Genomic DNA, 17,055 nt, shown 5'->3' on the forward strand with positions numbered 1-17,055 from the left:
CCATCGGTATATCCATTTAGTTGGAAGAATGAAAAGGTTCTATACACAGAACTTTTTTATTCTTATACACTTTTTTCCAGTTTTTTTGGGTTTTATAAAATGTGTGGATGTCTAATACTTAATATTAATAATGTATCTGAAAATAATTGTATTTATTAATTCATTAAAATTATGGTTATATTCATAAGATAATCTTAAAAAAAGATATTGGGTATTAAAGTTAAGAATCGCTCTGCTGAACAATTGGATATTGTGACATAGAACCTTTTCATTCTCAGCCCGCGATATTAAACATCGTTGTATTATGTAAAGGAAGAACTTCATACTATTAGATAATTTACTACACACATACAAATACGAAATATGTATTTCAGTACTTTCTAGATTCCTTGATCTCATTTGTATAATAGGACGAATCATGCACTGTTGTTTACTTACTTGTCATACATTTCACACACACACGCATACTTACGTACGTTTTTTCATATAGTAATAGCTTAGAATAATAATATTGGTGATTGTTCCATTTCAGAAGCCTGACAAACTTGGAACTGAATCTGACCATCGTCACCAGCAGAATGCTATCCTGGTTCCTGGCCCTAGCTCTGTCCATGTTGTATTTGAACCACAGCTGCAATGCGAGTAAGGCGAAAAACTTATTGTAATGACATAATACCGAGCACAATCAGTATTCGGTAACAACGATAAAATAAATAAAGGCTAGATACGTGATGGTAGGTAGGACAGGTAGGTATGCAAAGCTGGGCAAGTTAGTTATTTTTTTCAACTAGTTGAAGTTAAGTTATTTTAATAAAAAAACTAAGTAAGTTAGAATATAAGTTAGTTTCTGAAACTGTCCAAATTTCTAACCTAGTTAGTTAGAAGTTAGTTTGGTGAAAATAGTAACTTAAATTAGAGTAGAAGTTAGAAGTTAGTTTTTTTTTATAGATTAAAAAACCTTTTTGTTGAAATGTAAATAATAAGTTATCCAACTTAAATTATTATTGATTATAACTGAGAAATTGAATTAAACACCTTGGAAATTAATTGGTATAATATCACTTATCAGTTATTAGAACATAAAGGGTGAAACAAAATAAAAGGGATATTAGGCATATAGCCATAATGCCATGATTGAAGAACAGCTTTTGGAATGAAAACAAAAATAATAATAATAACTAGTTAGTTTTATTTCTAACGAGTTAGATTAGACTATTTTACACATTAAATTCAACTAGTTAAGTTACAAAGTTTATATGAATTAAAACAAACTAGTTAAGTTAGAAAGTTACTTAAAAAGTAACTTTAACTTTCTAACTAGTTAGTGCCCAGCTTTTAGGTATGTACCTAAATATAGTATAACACTCCATACGAATGTGAACCTTTATAAAGTTGTTGCAGCTAATTATGGCCTTAGACGCAGAGGCTTTAATAAATAAATAATTACCTACTATATACAGAGTCGTTCACCATTCAACTAAACACTTTAGTTATCCTTAGTATCAGGGGCGGAGTGGCCGGTCTGGAAATGGGAATTTTCCAGATGGCCTGGACCATACTATGGCCTGGTGGCCTGGCCATTTTGTTAGATTTTTTTTTTTTAATTTAATTTAATTTACAAAATATTAGTTAATGCTAAATGCTAAATGTGTCAAAAATGTGTGTCTATTAAACTATTGTATTACAAATATTATTAATGTAATAATAGAACATTGTAATAGCCTCGTACAATCGTATACTCGTATGAGAAAGCTTTGGATATAAAATTACAAAATATTTGGTACATAAATATAGACATTAAATAAAATTAAAGCAATATTATATTGATATAGGCTGGTTATTTTTATAACATGACACCCAGATTCGACGTATTTCCACCTGTTGAACCGACAAGTTGTTTATCTGTACCCTTTATCTATAGACTGTAGTAGGACTGTAGAGTGGCGACGAATATAGCAATGCGCCAATGCCTAATGGCTAATAATAACTAATAATACTAATAATGTCTAAAATATTAGTATTTATAATAATATAATCAATATTAATGATAATACATATTAATTTTGTATTATTGGTCCCTTTACTTTGGTCATTGTTATTTTTTTAAATAATATCTATAATAAGCCCAAACAAATTAGTCATTAGTGTTTGATATTTGTACACTGTTCACTTGTTGTTGAGCGTGTCGACAGTGTCGTTTATCCACGTTTTTCCTTTTATTAATCCAGCTGTTGTTAACATGTTGATTTGTTTGCTCTCTAATGAAAATTTAAGTTTTATATTATTGATCGTACGATATTATATTGTAATTATGAATAAAAAAAGGAAAAGGGTGGCAGGAAGAGATCGCGAAAAAAACAAAAAATTACTTGCAAAATGTGCTGAAAAATGTAATCAATTAGATTCATTTTTTCTAAAAGGTACACCTACCTAAGAACTGTGTAATATGTTGTTATAATGTTTTAATTAAATATAATTTATTTGCAAATGCTTACCCGACATTAACTATAGCATATCAATATATTTTAACCCTCCCTGTTACGCAAGTTTCTGGTCATTCTCAACATTGAAATATTTAAAAAACCGGCTGAGAAATTCAATGACCAACGAACATCTTGAGTCTTTTATGCTAATGGCCATTGAAAATAAAATTCTCATGGAAATTGATAATAATATTATCATAAATGCAGTTGGTGAGAAATCTAAACTATTATTTAAATTATTATTATAAATGTATAAACCATTTTTAATTTTTATTATATTGTTTATAATTTATGTATTTATTTATTACTTATTACCTTATACCTACTATACCTAAACCATGAAAACACAATATATAATTATTAATTATTAATATTTCGTTGGTTTCAACTATTAAACTATGCCTACAAATTTTATTTTTCAGACATTCAGGTATTAGTAGTATATTAATAAAAGGTGGGCAATTTAATGAAAATAATTAAGTCTGGCTAGTTAAGTTAATTAAATTAAATTGCTTTCAGGCTTCAGTTAAATTTAAAAGTTAACAAAAAAAAAAAAATTAACTTAACTCATTGAAAAAAATTAATTTTTTTTTCAAGTTATAAATTGCACTAGAATTAAATCTACTTATATAATAGTTATGAAATAGGTGAATAGAAAAACAAAATTCGAGCGTAGCGAGAAAAAAATTTTTGGTGGGTGGCCTGGATAAATTTTAAACTCCCGGCCTGGATTTGGTTCCCACTCCGCCCCTGCTTAGTATATAATATTATAATACAATGTGTCATACAGAAATGTTTTCATTGGTTACGTTAAATAGAGTCGTGTTAATTTTTTAACTAATTTATTACAAATAATATCAAAATGAGAGCCAGTTAGACGTTATACCTAGTAATATTACACAGCCGTTATTGATGGTGTGCATGTTTATAACAATCGGTTATTACTTATAGATTATATGAAAAAAACAATTTATTTAATGTTACCTAACTTTAATCACTGCATTTTTATTTAGTTATTATTTTATAATATTCTGTAAATTAGATCAGTTCTTAATTGATTTATAACACGTTACGTCAACTATCCAACAGAAATGTATAATTATATCATTTACGTTGCAATGTTGTATACACATATAATATCAATTGTTAAATATTATGCTACATACAAATTAAGGTATAATGACAATTATTTAACTAGATTATACGATTATAATTTACACCCAATTTTGTAATTTTTACAGAGTGCCTTCCGTCGATATCACCTGAAAAAAATGGTTTGGTTGCCAATTCATGGAGATTGCTCCAGAATAGTGAATACGAAAAAGATAACCTTTTTTGTCTCTCAAAAGGTTGTGTGAAAGCTGGTAAGCATCATTTATTATTGATATACCACTCGACTAATTACTGATATATAAAAAATTTTATAAAACGCTCATGTCGTATAATTGGTAAATATATATATATCTGTATGCTTTATATGATACCAAAACTGATTAATATTCTAGCTGCTTCCTTAATCAACAACATGGATCGATCAGTAGATCCTTGTGATGATTTCTATCAGTTTGCCTGTGGTAGTTTTATAAAAAACACTATTCTCGACGATGACAAAGAGTCACGAAACGAATTTAAAGTGGTCGACGATGCAATTTCAAATTGGAAGCAAATTATCGTCGCCGAACCCATTCAACCTGATGAACTGAGACCGTTCAAAATGATGAAATTACTGTATAAATCGTGTATAGACCAAGGTATAATGATCTTAGAAATTATTATAGTTAATATTATGAAGTCATATATTTGGGCCTATTTTTCGTGATATACCTATGTTCGAACTGTGAGAGTAAAAGTTTGAACAAACGACCAGATTTTCTGACCTGCATATACCTCTATTATAGAATAAAATGTATAGCTAAAAATACGATAATATACTATAAAATGGATTATCTCAATGGGATTGAATCAGTGATATATATTATGTATGATTATAATTTGATAAGTATGTATAATATTATAATGATATATATATAAGTTAGCACCTAGATCAATATGGGTACGACAATCAAAATATAGGCTTACAATTATTTGTATTTATTTTAATTCAATTAATTTTAGAATATTAATTAGTATTGCTGTCACAATGTATGATGAGTATTTTAATTTTTTAATTTTCTTATGTCTCATTGCCTAATGTAGCAGTGAAAATGCTTTAATTTTCTTCTTCAGCATATTTTCTGTTAGGAAAAAGAATTCAAGTGACACATTGGGAGGTCAAAAGTAAAAAAGCGCGTAAGTGGATGTCACTCTACTGTAATGGAATGTATTGAATTTGAATTCAATGATATCATATCATTGTATACGAAACGATTCTGAGCGGGGACGGTTCATTGGTGTGGATATTTTATACTGTTATTATATTTTATTATAGCCTATATCATGTTGATTTAATATTATAAATTACAACAAAATTACTAAAATCGTTATTTTTATTTTTATTTTAATTCGTTTTTATGGTGATAAACAAAGCGTTGGAAATTAAAATCCCATTTTTAGCGGTTTTTTGTAATTTGTCAGTGGTTCTTCTTTTGACATTAAATATCTATTGAGAAAATCGAAAAATGGCCTCTTTAAAGTACCATCTTAATCCAATTTGCTAAAAGATAAGATACTAAATGTTGAAATCAAAGCACTCCTCCTGGTAGAAATTTTGTATACAGGATATAAAAAAAAATAAATAATAATAAACACCATTGTAAAACCACTAGATCCCTCACTCCGCTCAGAATCTAATAATAGTTTTCAAAAGCTTCGAGAATAATCTAAAAAATTTAAGGAAAAACTTGTATTTTTACGCTTAACCAGTTTCGACAAAAATGTCGGTTTTAATATTTTTGGTCAACTCAAAAACTGATAACCATTTATAGATACTTTAAAATCTCACCAATTGTTTGTATAACAATTTCCCATTCATAATGAAAATATGTTCCTCATTAGTTGTTAATGATGTAATTCAAAATCAAAAAGTTGTGCGAAAATCCGCAACAACTTTTTACGATCGTTTTAAATTAGAATTTTGATAATTTCGTCCGAATCGTGAAAATTTGAAATTTTTTTTTATTTTAGTTAATCCACGGCAACTTAGACCATTGGGTGGTTTTTAAACGGTGGGGAAGGGAACAGTAGGTGTAAACACGTGTGTGTAGTTTTTGGCAGATTTTCAAGTGGGCACACGTAGGTATCTGCCATGCCCGGTTTGAACCAGCGCCGGTGTGCGTCACATCCGACGCCTTAGTCTGCTCGGCCACTCCGTTCCCCAATTTGCAAATTATATTGTAATTAAAATTTATTTCAACAATTTTTCTTTTCTAAGCTAACTTAAGAGAAATTAATACATAATTTCTCATACATTTTTTAACCTTTAACAAAAAAAATTAAGTTTACCGCAATATCTAATACATTTTTATGAGTGTTCAAAGTTAAAATTATTACAACATTGGATAAATAACCAATTCCTCATCCAACAAAATCTTATTTTGTTGTAAATTGTAATTCAAAATATGAATAACCGTAGTTACTTGAGATTTTCATCAAATCTTTATTTTAACATATTATATACATGATTAAAATATATTTACTGGATTTCAGCTATTTATTAAAATGTTTAACTTTGTTTTTTTTAAATTTACCTACGCAAATATCAATAAATTTTTTTTCGTTAGGTCAAAAAGATTGAAAATTTAATACAAGGTTTGAAAAAAAAAACATCAAAACTTTAAAAAAATTTCAAATTATCATGTAATTAAAAGTTTATTAAATTTTAAATTTTAAAACCAGGTTTCTCAAGAAGTTCGTACTATAACCAAATTATTTAAAAAAATATATGAATATGTTAACACTGGTATTTTTTATAGATGTTTAAAGTTAACATTTCGACGAAATTAGATATTGAATTGAATTTTAGTTATTTTGTTGTAATTGTAATTAAAAAATATTATTGGTGGGTACTTGAAAATTGTAAAGTATGTAATAACGTAGAAATAAGATAAATAGATGGCGACTCCTGTCGATAGTTATATTAAAATATTAAAATTACGCTAATACCTTCCTCCAGGTGTTCGGAGGGCTCTCGAGATCGTGTATTCGAGAATTATATCAAATACACCATACAATATAATTTTATGGAAAAAAGCACATAGAATGTATTATCTGCAATCAACATAAAATATTATATTATATGCCTTACCTGATTCGCAGTTGTTTGTAGATAATATTGTAGGAGTTTTAGGTTTTAGATAAAACAAAGTAATACTTCAAATACACAAATTGAATTAAAGATTGCACTGATTATTGCTCGCATAAGGAGTCCAGTTGTCGCTCGTTGAAATCGGTTTCTTTGGGACTTGAGAGGTTGTTACTCTGGTGGTTGGTGCTCATGCACTGACTTAAGGGACGACGCGAGGATGCTGACCAGAGAGTGGTGGGCGACTTTATCAAAAAGTTATCGTGGGCCTGGGAACTAGATTATTCTTCGACGTCAGCATAAAATAAAGTCACACACATCCTACGTAATACCGTTATAAGTGCGTGCCGATATCTTAATTGTCGTTGTTAATGGTTTTATTTGATGCGACCGATTTCTACAAACGACAGTCTGGCCGTTGTTTATTATTATGTACAATTTTAGTTTATTATAATAGTGTGTGAGCATATCATTACAAGTATATATTATGATTATATTTAATACACACAATGATATAAATAATACGCGATAATATCATAAAATATAGGTACTTTGTAATATAGGCTGACAGACAATCTTTATTCAGAATTGTTTTTTTTTTTGTACAATGGTTGTTTATTATTATATTTAAATTAAATTCATCCATTACACAGTGACCCCTTCTAGACATCATTTAACCAAATTTATTTTGTATTTTTTTTATCAAACACATTATAACATACGATTATAATATCTAAATATAGTTACCTATTAACACGTATATTTGTTTTAAGGTGCCAATGTAATTTTGAACACAGAAATAGGCCTTACAATAATGACGATCCTGTTCCGTTGAATCAACCAAATTTTATAACTTTTTTTTAATTGTAGAAGTAATATTTTACAGGCCACGTCAAACACAATTTTTCAATATTTTAAACCCAAACTTTATAACATGTCTTCAAAAATAATACAATTTACAGTTTACTTATAAAATATATTATTATAAAATAATGGTGTATATATCATTATTTGATATAAAATAAAAAATCGGAGTTCGTAAGTAGTCTTATTCTTTCAGATAAAATAATAGTTATCAAAATCCGACAATTTTACAAGGCCTGAGAATTATTCCCGTTAGTTAATTTTTTTCGATATAATACACCCTATCAACCCACCTCCTCCTCTCTAAATAGGTATCGGGTAGTATATTTTGTGGAAAAGTATTATAATTAAGGTGGCAACTAAAATATAAACTTGAATTTTCATATTTTATAGAACTGCGGAAAATTTTAAAAACTGGCACCAGGCACCTGAATTTGTAATCTTTTAGTATTTACATATCCGATGATCGTTTTTACTCAATATGTATTAAACAATATGTCGTTTGTATATCACTCAAATCAGTTCTGTCGCAAAAAAATACCAATCACACAATTTAACCTAGATCATGATTTCACCACGTAATTGAGAAACACCGATAATATCAAATAACCACCATAAACTTTATGTTAACAGAACACATAAAAAAAATAGGCTTGGAACCGATAAAGGAAATACTGAAAAGCATCGGTGGATGGCCAGTACTGGAAGCTGAGAAATGGAACGAATCGAAATTCACGTGGACGGACAGTATGCACAAATTAATAGTGCCGGAAAAGATAGGGGGCGTGGACTACTTCATCAAAATACGTACTATAGTACATCCGGAAAATAACACGAACCCTATTCTATATGTGAGCTATCCTCTACTTTATCCATTAATAAAATACCATTCTATTCAACAGAAAACAAAACCAATTACCTATTGTCGTTATGTGCAGAGTCCTGGTTTATAAACATTTTCGTATTCACATTATGCGCAATGTGTTTGTACGACTATGAGGGTTTGAAATAGGAGCGATTCAAATCACACTGATTTCATAGACTAAATTGTATTTGGAATCTTATATATAAATGTGAAAATGAAAATCTTTGAGGTCTATGTTCTCGGAAACTACTGAACCGATAGTTATGAATTTTTTTTTAAAACTGAAGAGCTCATTGCGGAGAAGGTTTATGGCATTTGATCGATTCTCTAACTTAATAAACAAAGGAGTTATTAATTATTATAAATAATGGCCTGTTACGTAACAATAAATAATAATAATAAATCAGTATTATTCTCAACTCCTATAACCCATAGCAACCATTAATAAACAACAATTTCTATCGTAAATCTCAAAATTATTGAGATTATAATTATAATTATAATTACAACTTCGTTGCCCGTTAAATGTATCAACTCTATATGACTCAAATTTTGTTCAATTCGTTATTTAATATTTGGTGTATAGTATTACACTTTTAGTATACTCTTTCTTAATGTCCAGCCTTGCACTCTATTAAGTCTTATTAAATAATATATCAACTATATCCTCTTCGTAATATAAACAAGAATTAATGTGCTTATGTGTCGATCAAAAATTTATTTGAAAATAATGAAATAGTAAAAATAGTTAGGTATGTATAGGTACATTGTTCACAATAATATAATATATAATCTATATTATCTATCGATATAAATGTGAAATGAAAATCTCTCTACAGGCCAAACTCTGGAACTACTTATTAGAGCTTCTTAATTTTTTTTTAAACGCATGAGTATATCACTTATGAAATAAAATTTAAGGAAAATCTACCGGAAATGTAGGAAATCTGAATGTCAAAAATACAAAAGTGGCGCCATTTGTCCAGAAAAAAATAAACTAAATAATAAAAATGTAGTTAATTGTTACACATTAAAATAATAATAGTGTATTATATTATATTGGTTGCTATTGGTTAATCGGGCATGTTTGTTGATTTATATTATTATTTTTTGTCAATATATATAATAGGTATATTTATAAATAATGTTTGTGGGTAAATTAGACCTCTGGGAAGAAGATAGGCTAAATTAAAAGGGTTAAATTTGCTTGAGGAACACAAACACACAAAAAAGGTGGGTAAGTGGATGTTGCTCTGTTATACAGTAGGTTACAAGCGGGTCACTGTAATTGATGGTGTTATATTTGAACTCAATGATATAATATCATTGTATAAGAAAAATGATTCTGAGCGAAAACGGTCAATTAGCGTATATTACTTTTTTTTTGATACGGGTAAAAAAACTTATGAGGAATCTTGTATTAAATATTAAAATCTTAGATTTAAAAAGAAAATTTTTTATGGGTTTCTAACTCAAAATAATTTTCAAAGTTTCGTCATTTTTATGTACTTTGTCGATAATAGAACTTTAAATGCTTATAAAAAAAAATTGTAATTTCTAATTTTTTTCATCTGCCTTTGAAATAATATACTAGGAGTCTTCTATTAAATTTTCAAGCTTTTTAATCAACAAATAAAATTTTATTGATATTTATTGAAAAAATAACTAAAAAAAATGTCCTTAAACAGCTCAAAATATTTGGAAATTGTTATGGTGTATAGAAAATGCTAATTTAAACGTTCAGTCAAAATTGCATGTACCTACAGCAATTTGTTTAAAAGTTGCACTAAAAACCGAAATCGATTTTCTCAAAAACAGATTTTGCGTAAATATTCCCGTTTTTCCTTAATTTTTTTATTGTTTTTCACTGCGCTTTTGAAAACTTCTGGGAAATTTTTACTTTTAACCCCCCAAAGTACCAACTAGATTCACTTTCCTATCAGAAAAGATACTGTTGAAAAAATCTTAGTATTTTTAATGTCCTAAAATAAAAAAAAAATAAAAAAAAAAACACACATCATTGTAAAATCATAACATTAATTGTTCCACACAGAATCTAAAATAATTCTTAGATCTTAAGCGAAGCGAGGAAACTAGTGGTTTTACAATGATGTTTATTTTTTATTTTTTCTTACCTGTATGCAAAATTTCTACCAGAAGGAGTGCTTCGATTTCAACACATAGTATCTTATTTTTTAGCAAATTGGATCAAGATGGTACTTTAGAGAGGGCTTTTTTGATTTCTCAATAATTATTTAATGACACGGGAAAAACCACCGATAAATTACAAAACACCGCTAAAAATAGGATTTTAATTTCTAACGCTTTGTTTATCACCATAGAAAAGAATAAAAATTTTAATATTATAATATCAATTCCAACTTACATGCTATAATAAATAACAACAATGTAAAATACCCAGACTGACAAACCGTCTCCGCTCCGAATCGTTTTTCCTATACAATGATACTATGTCATTGAATTCAAGTTTAATACAATCCATTACAATATATTGACCCACTTGAAACCTACTATACATCAGAGGACATCCACTTACCCGTTTTTTTTTTTAATTTGAAAGAATGTTCAATTCTAAGAATAATGGTATAGGTTTTACGTTTCTACTCAAATTATTCAATAAGTTATGAGAAATTATAAAAGACGCATGACGCCCAGCTAATCGTAATTGTCTATCTTATACGTGTAAAATTTCCTCGCTTCGCACGACGATTTACCAATCAAAACATTTTATTTTTGAAATTTTGTTTACGTATAAATGTGTGCTTTTATGTGTTTAAGACGATAAAAGTATCCGAATTTCAATACAACGTTTAGTTTTTTAAATATTAAAAATCTTAGATGATGTATTAGATATATTTGAATTTTTATTTTATATTTAAATGGCTATGACGTGCCTTTTAACAAAAATATCACTTTAAAGATTAATATTTAAAAATTTAAACGTTATATTGAGTTTCTGATACTTTTATCGTCTTAAGCACATAAAATCACACATTTATACGTAAACTTAACTTTAAAAATAAAATTTTTTGATTGGTAAATCATCGCGTTAAGGAGGAACTATTACATGTATAAGGTAGACAATTATATAGCAATTACGATTAGCCCAATGACGTCACGCGACTATTCTACATTAATTCTTAGTAACTCTTAATGTAATAATTTTTTTTTACATCGGATTTTCACCAAATCATTTCATATAGCCATAGTATAACAATAATATAACATTTAAAAAAATTTAATTTTGTATTGTGTGCTCCTTTAAGTTCTGAAGACCATCACACTGAATACCAAATAACGAATTTTAACTACAAAATAATTTTCAAATTTCCACTTTGATAAACTTTTGATGAATCTTGTATACATTTTCAAACCTTTCATATAAACAATTTTTTTATAAATTTCTAACTCAAAATAATTTGACAATGTTCGTGAATTATTGACGCTAACATTTTTTTGACCCAGCGAAAATTGTTTATCAACATTAGTTAGAAGGGGTTTATAGATAATGTTTCCACCACTATATATAGCTGAAAGGTAGCTTCCTTTTTCACTCATTATAAAGATATTTACTCACAAAAAAGGAATATGTATAGGGTTGCCATTTAGTTAGGTATTATATTACTAATATGATTTGTGGAAATATTGCACATAATAATATTAACTTATTTTGGTTGTCATTGGTTACAGATTACCAATATTTCACATATTATATGATAAAATATTTATCATTATATTTCTTTCATTCACTGAATGACAGAAAGAAAAAAACACATCATTGCAAAATCCATACATAATTTCACACTACTCAGAATCTAAAAAGTGAAGGTGTCTATTATAGTTGTTCTATATAATTTTTTTTATATATTGTACATTTTTTTATAACCATACTATGATAATACATTATTGAATATATTGTATAGCAACAATCACAGTCTCAGTACGGACAATTTACAATGTAGCAAATAGCAATACAATTTAAAACAACTCTGTAGAGCGTATATATATATTATTTCCCTTTAGTTAAACATAAATGTTAACCCAGTAGAGTTTACCATATTATGGAGATTTTATTATCGGTATTGGTTACCATAAAATCAGGAGAGTTTACTATTGCCCATATCAATAATGCGTTTAACGGGTGTTGTTGTGTCCGATCGAAATTTCAGCTGGACAAAGCGTCCTTAGGACTGAAATTGGAGTACCTGGTGAAGGGCAAAGACCACGAACTCACGAACAAATACTACAGGTACATAGTGGACATTGCGGTACTATTCGGCGCTGACCGGCAGAGGGCCACCAAGGAGCTAAGTGAGTCGTTGGACTTTGAGATAGAATTGGCCAAAATAGAAGAGCAATGGAACTCCTCCTATATTGGATATAAAACTGTAGAAGTAAATATCCTCAATCTACAAGATTATTTCCCGAGTATACCATGGAAAGAGTTCCTCGACAAACTGTTGAACAAGTCCATACGGCGGGACGACATTATAATTGTGTCTTCGTTAAAATTCTTGGAGGACTTGGAAACCCTACTCAAGAAAACGCCCAAAAGGTAAATATTATATAGATATATAACGCAAGGCATAAGATCGTATTATTGTTGTTATTGATGTATATTCAGGTATAATATTTAGTAATTCAGAGGAAGTTATTTAATATACCTCCAAATGATTACTCGGAGAAATGTGATCACTGATCACTAGTTATCAATCGTTATATTTTTTGTACTCTTTGAAATTATTAAATAAATGCAAACTAATATTAAATTGAAAAACGAATCCGTCTGGTTTTCTTCGAAATATTGACATAATTTGGTTTTATAATAAAAACAGGAATAGCCGATGATCTGCGTCAATATGATAGAAATTAATTTTCCAATATATAATTTTCATAATTACGTATTGAATAATTTGATACAATTCGTTCAACATATATACAATTTAGAAATTATAATATAATTTTAAAAACACCTGTGTACTTACTTAATTTGATTATTCTATCAGGGTCCAATCGAATTACGTGATTCAGAGATCTGTTATTGACTCCTTAAGTTATATGACGGAAGAACTGAGAAACAGACAGTACAAGTACAAGAAAGAGCTAAACCCCAATTTTAAAGTATATCCCCGATCGAATTATTGCATGAAAATCAGTACTGAGTTGTTTAATTTAGCCACTGGGTCGTTATACGTTAAACGGGTTTTCAATGAAAACGCTAAACAGAATGCTTTAGAAATGGTGAATGGTATCAAGGAGGAACTGTATAAAACATTATCATCAAATGAGTGGATGGACGATAGAACAAGGTAAAGATTGACTTTCGGTTGATATAGCACTAAGTAAAAATAGATACGGAAGGTAGACAGTAAAAAACATTATGACATTATTATTTTTGTTATTTCATTTAGGGAAAAAGCGATGGACAAAGCAAAGGCAATGACACATACCATTGCATACCCTGATGAGCTATTGGATGACAGCAAGTTGAATGCGTATTATGAAAATGTAACTAATTCCTTAGATCCAGACTATAGTGCATTGGAGATTAGAATAAAATGCATGATAAAACGTTTTAAAAATTGTTTTTGTTATGATTAATGAGTATTTAGTTACTACTTAACTTACTAACTATAAGTTTTTTTCTTAGTTAGAAGTCAACGACCAAGACTACTATACATCATTATTGAATTGGACTAAATTTAGCACTGACTATGAGTTTTCGAAATTGAAATCTTTTAATAAATCAGATTGGGTTTTTCTCAGTGGTACCGTAACAACGGTAAATGCGTACTATCAACCTCAGAAAAACAATATCAGTGAGTAACATTGGAATAATATATACTATTTTATACTATACGTATACTTAGTCGTTAATTATAGAGTAGCCAATCTTGTTGAGTAATAGGTGAAAATGAAAATGAATCTTTTAAATAAAAATCAGAAACCAAAAAGAATTTAAATTTTAAATAATAGTCAATAACATTTAGAAGTAATCGAGAAGTTATTTTCCTGACAATTCCACAACATTTTAGATGAAGTATTGAGAACAGAGTAAATTCAAAATATAAATAAGAACGCTCAGAATTTCTCCCTCTAAACTCAATACATAATGTATTCGAAATTAAAATAAATTATTAGTATTATTAAATGATCCTTTTTTTACAAACATGTTGAGTTCTATATACTTTATGCAAAACATTTAAAAATATTTTTCACAGTCATAATTTATAAATTAGAACACTTTACCTATATAATATTAGTACTTAAAGTTAGGCATTATTACAACCATATTTATTATACTATAAATTATTTTAATTTTCCAGTACTTCCCGTTGGTATCTTGCAAGGTGCGTTCTTCTCTAACGATCGTCCTCAATACATGATTTACGGTGGAATTGGATCTGTAATTGGTCACGAGATCACTCATGGTTTTGATAACGAAGGTAAAAAATTTGATAGACATGGCAACCTGGCGAACTGGTGGACGGAGGAGACGAATAAACGCTTTTTGGAAAAGCAAAAGTGTTTTATCGATCAATATGGAAATTACACTGTTCATGAAATCGGTCTCAAGGTGTGTGTGATAAAATAAATTTCATAAGACTACGTTTTTGCATGGATTAATTTTGAAGTTGACTTATCATTTGTTGAAAATTTAATAATTCCCGAATATAATGATTAAAAAAAACGTATTCAATTTTTTTGCTTATCTAAATTTTTTGCGCAATACTCTTACCCCGCCACTTCTCAACCCGTTATTTTAGATTCTGAGCGGAGCGTTGAATGTATTGATTTTACATTGATGTGTTTTTAAATTTTTTTTAAATTGTTGTTGATGCCTGGTTTGGGGCAGTAAAACTTCTTCGATTTTCTATAGCAGTATCTTGTTCGATGGGAAAGTGAATCTAGTTGTTGCATTTGGGAGGCCAAAATTTTAAAATCGATCCTACTATATTGTTATTTGTAACAATGACAATTGAAAAATATTTAAAATCCTTAGCACAGTTTTTTTTTTTATAACATTTAAAGTTCAAATCTTGACATAATACGTAAAAATCAAGAAAATTAACAAATTATTTTGAGTTGAGAATTCATAATTTTTTATTCTTTTTAAATCTAAGATTATTCATAAGTTTGTCTACCTTTATCAAAAAAAAATGTCTAAAGAAATTTAAATTAAATTGTTATGAGCGTTTGAAATTCAATTTTTACAACATTGGATATTCACTCGATTTCTCATGTGCGATTTTCTTATTTTATTGTAATTCAAAAATGAATAACTATAAATACACGACAATTTTACTGAATGTTTATATTTTAATTTTCTATACACAATAACGTTTTGAAAATATTTTGACTCTTTGAAAGCTGTTTACCGACATTGTCAGTTTTCAATTTTTTATTTTTTTTTTCTATGAATATAAATAAAATTATTTGTTGGGTAAATAAGCGTGCAAATTTAATACAAGGCTCCTGATATATTGTTACAATAGCAGTTACAAATATTAAAAATACACGATACCACAATTTTTTTTTTATAAGCATTTAAAGTTCGAATCTTGACATTATTTATCAAATTTAAAATTTAATAATTATTTTGTACAGTTAAAATTTATAAAATGTTCTAGCTAACTTTTTTTAGCTAAGGATTGATAATGTATAACAAGGTTCCACGTAAATAGGTTACAATATATAAATTACTTTATTCACAATAACATCATCAAATATACTTAGTAATATCATAGGCTGACTGACCGTCTTCGCTCAGAATATTGAATTCAAATTTAACACCATCAATTACACTATTACAGTGACCCAATTTTAAGCAACTGTACAACAGAGCGACACCCACTTGCCCGCCTTTTTTTATTGATACCGTTCCATTTAAGGACTATGGCTTAACCTAACTATTAATTTTCCGCAGGTGGATGGCAATATAACGCTGGACGATAATATGTCGGACAATGGCGGCTTGAAGCTGGTGTACGATGCGTACAGAGTGTGGGCTAAAGGACACGGCGTCGAACCACGGCTGCCCGGGCTCCAGGAGTACACACCACAGCAGATTTTCTGGTTGAGCTATGCCAATGTGTGGTGCTCTAAGGATACGCTTAAATATCTGAAGAATAGTATGACAGACGTCCATTCGCCTAACCGTTTCCGGGTCAACGGCCCGTTGTCCAACAAAAAATTCTTCAGCGACGACTTCCGGTGTCCGCTAGGCTCCAATATGAACCCGGTCAAGAAGTGCCAGGTGTGGTGAGACCACACTCTCAGACCATCATACATATATTATTATTACTATTACTATTGTTATAATTATTATGTTTATTACTTTTTTTATAACATATTATATGTTTAATAACGCATAACGTTTTCTTAAATATATATTAAAGATTTATTTTATCATAAACATTATGACGTTAAGAACCAAAAAATATGTACAAGTGGTACCACTCTGCGGTACGGTAGTTCTTGAGTTAGTGTGTCAATTACTCCATATTTTGATAATGGTTAAAAATACACCTAAGTATTACAAAAAAATAACACCTTCTACCTATGACCGTACATTATAACCA

The 17,055-nt window shown here is 28.8% G+C and overlaps 1 protein-coding gene across 1 annotated transcript; it reads left to right on the plus strand.

Annotated features, from left to right (window-relative positions):
* Positions 1 to 545: 545 nt before the first annotated feature.
* Positions 546 to 16,739, plus strand: LOC132937360 (neprilysin-2-like). The gene is made up of 10 exons (XM_061004178.1): positions 546 to 642; positions 3,725 to 3,847; positions 3,989 to 4,234; positions 8,221 to 8,438; positions 12,643 to 13,028; positions 13,480 to 13,782; positions 13,885 to 13,981; positions 14,124 to 14,292; positions 14,800 to 15,050; positions 16,401 to 16,739. Exons 1-10 carry the CDS (start codon positions 579 to 581, stop codon positions 16,737 to 16,739), a joined length of 2,196 nt encoding a protein of 731 aa, XP_060860161.1. The 5' UTR covers positions 546 to 578.
* Positions 16,740 to 17,055: the final 316 nt, after the last annotated feature.

This window comes from Metopolophium dirhodum, chromosome 1, assembly GCF_019925205.1.
Source record: "Metopolophium dirhodum isolate CAU chromosome 1, ASM1992520v1, whole genome shotgun sequence".
In the NCBI taxonomy this organism is placed as follows: domain Eukaryota; kingdom Metazoa; phylum Arthropoda; class Insecta; order Hemiptera; family Aphididae; genus Metopolophium; species Metopolophium dirhodum.

What these genes read in the sequence shown, in the direction of transcription:
- LOC132937360 (XM_061004178.1), top strand. Translation starts at nt 579, where the DNA reads ATGCTATCCTGGTTCCTGGCCCTAGCTCTGTCCATGTTGTATTTGAAC. An exon ending in AAAAGGTTGTGTGAAAGCTG is followed by an intron (nt 3,848 to 3,988) that starts GTAAGCATCATT and finishes TTAATATTCTAG; the next exon opens with CTGCTTCCTTAATCAACAAC. An exon ending in TGGATGGACGATAGAACAAG is followed by an intron (nt 13,783 to 13,884) that starts GTAAAGATTGAC and finishes TATTTCATTTAG; the next exon opens with GGAAAAAGCGATGGACAAAG.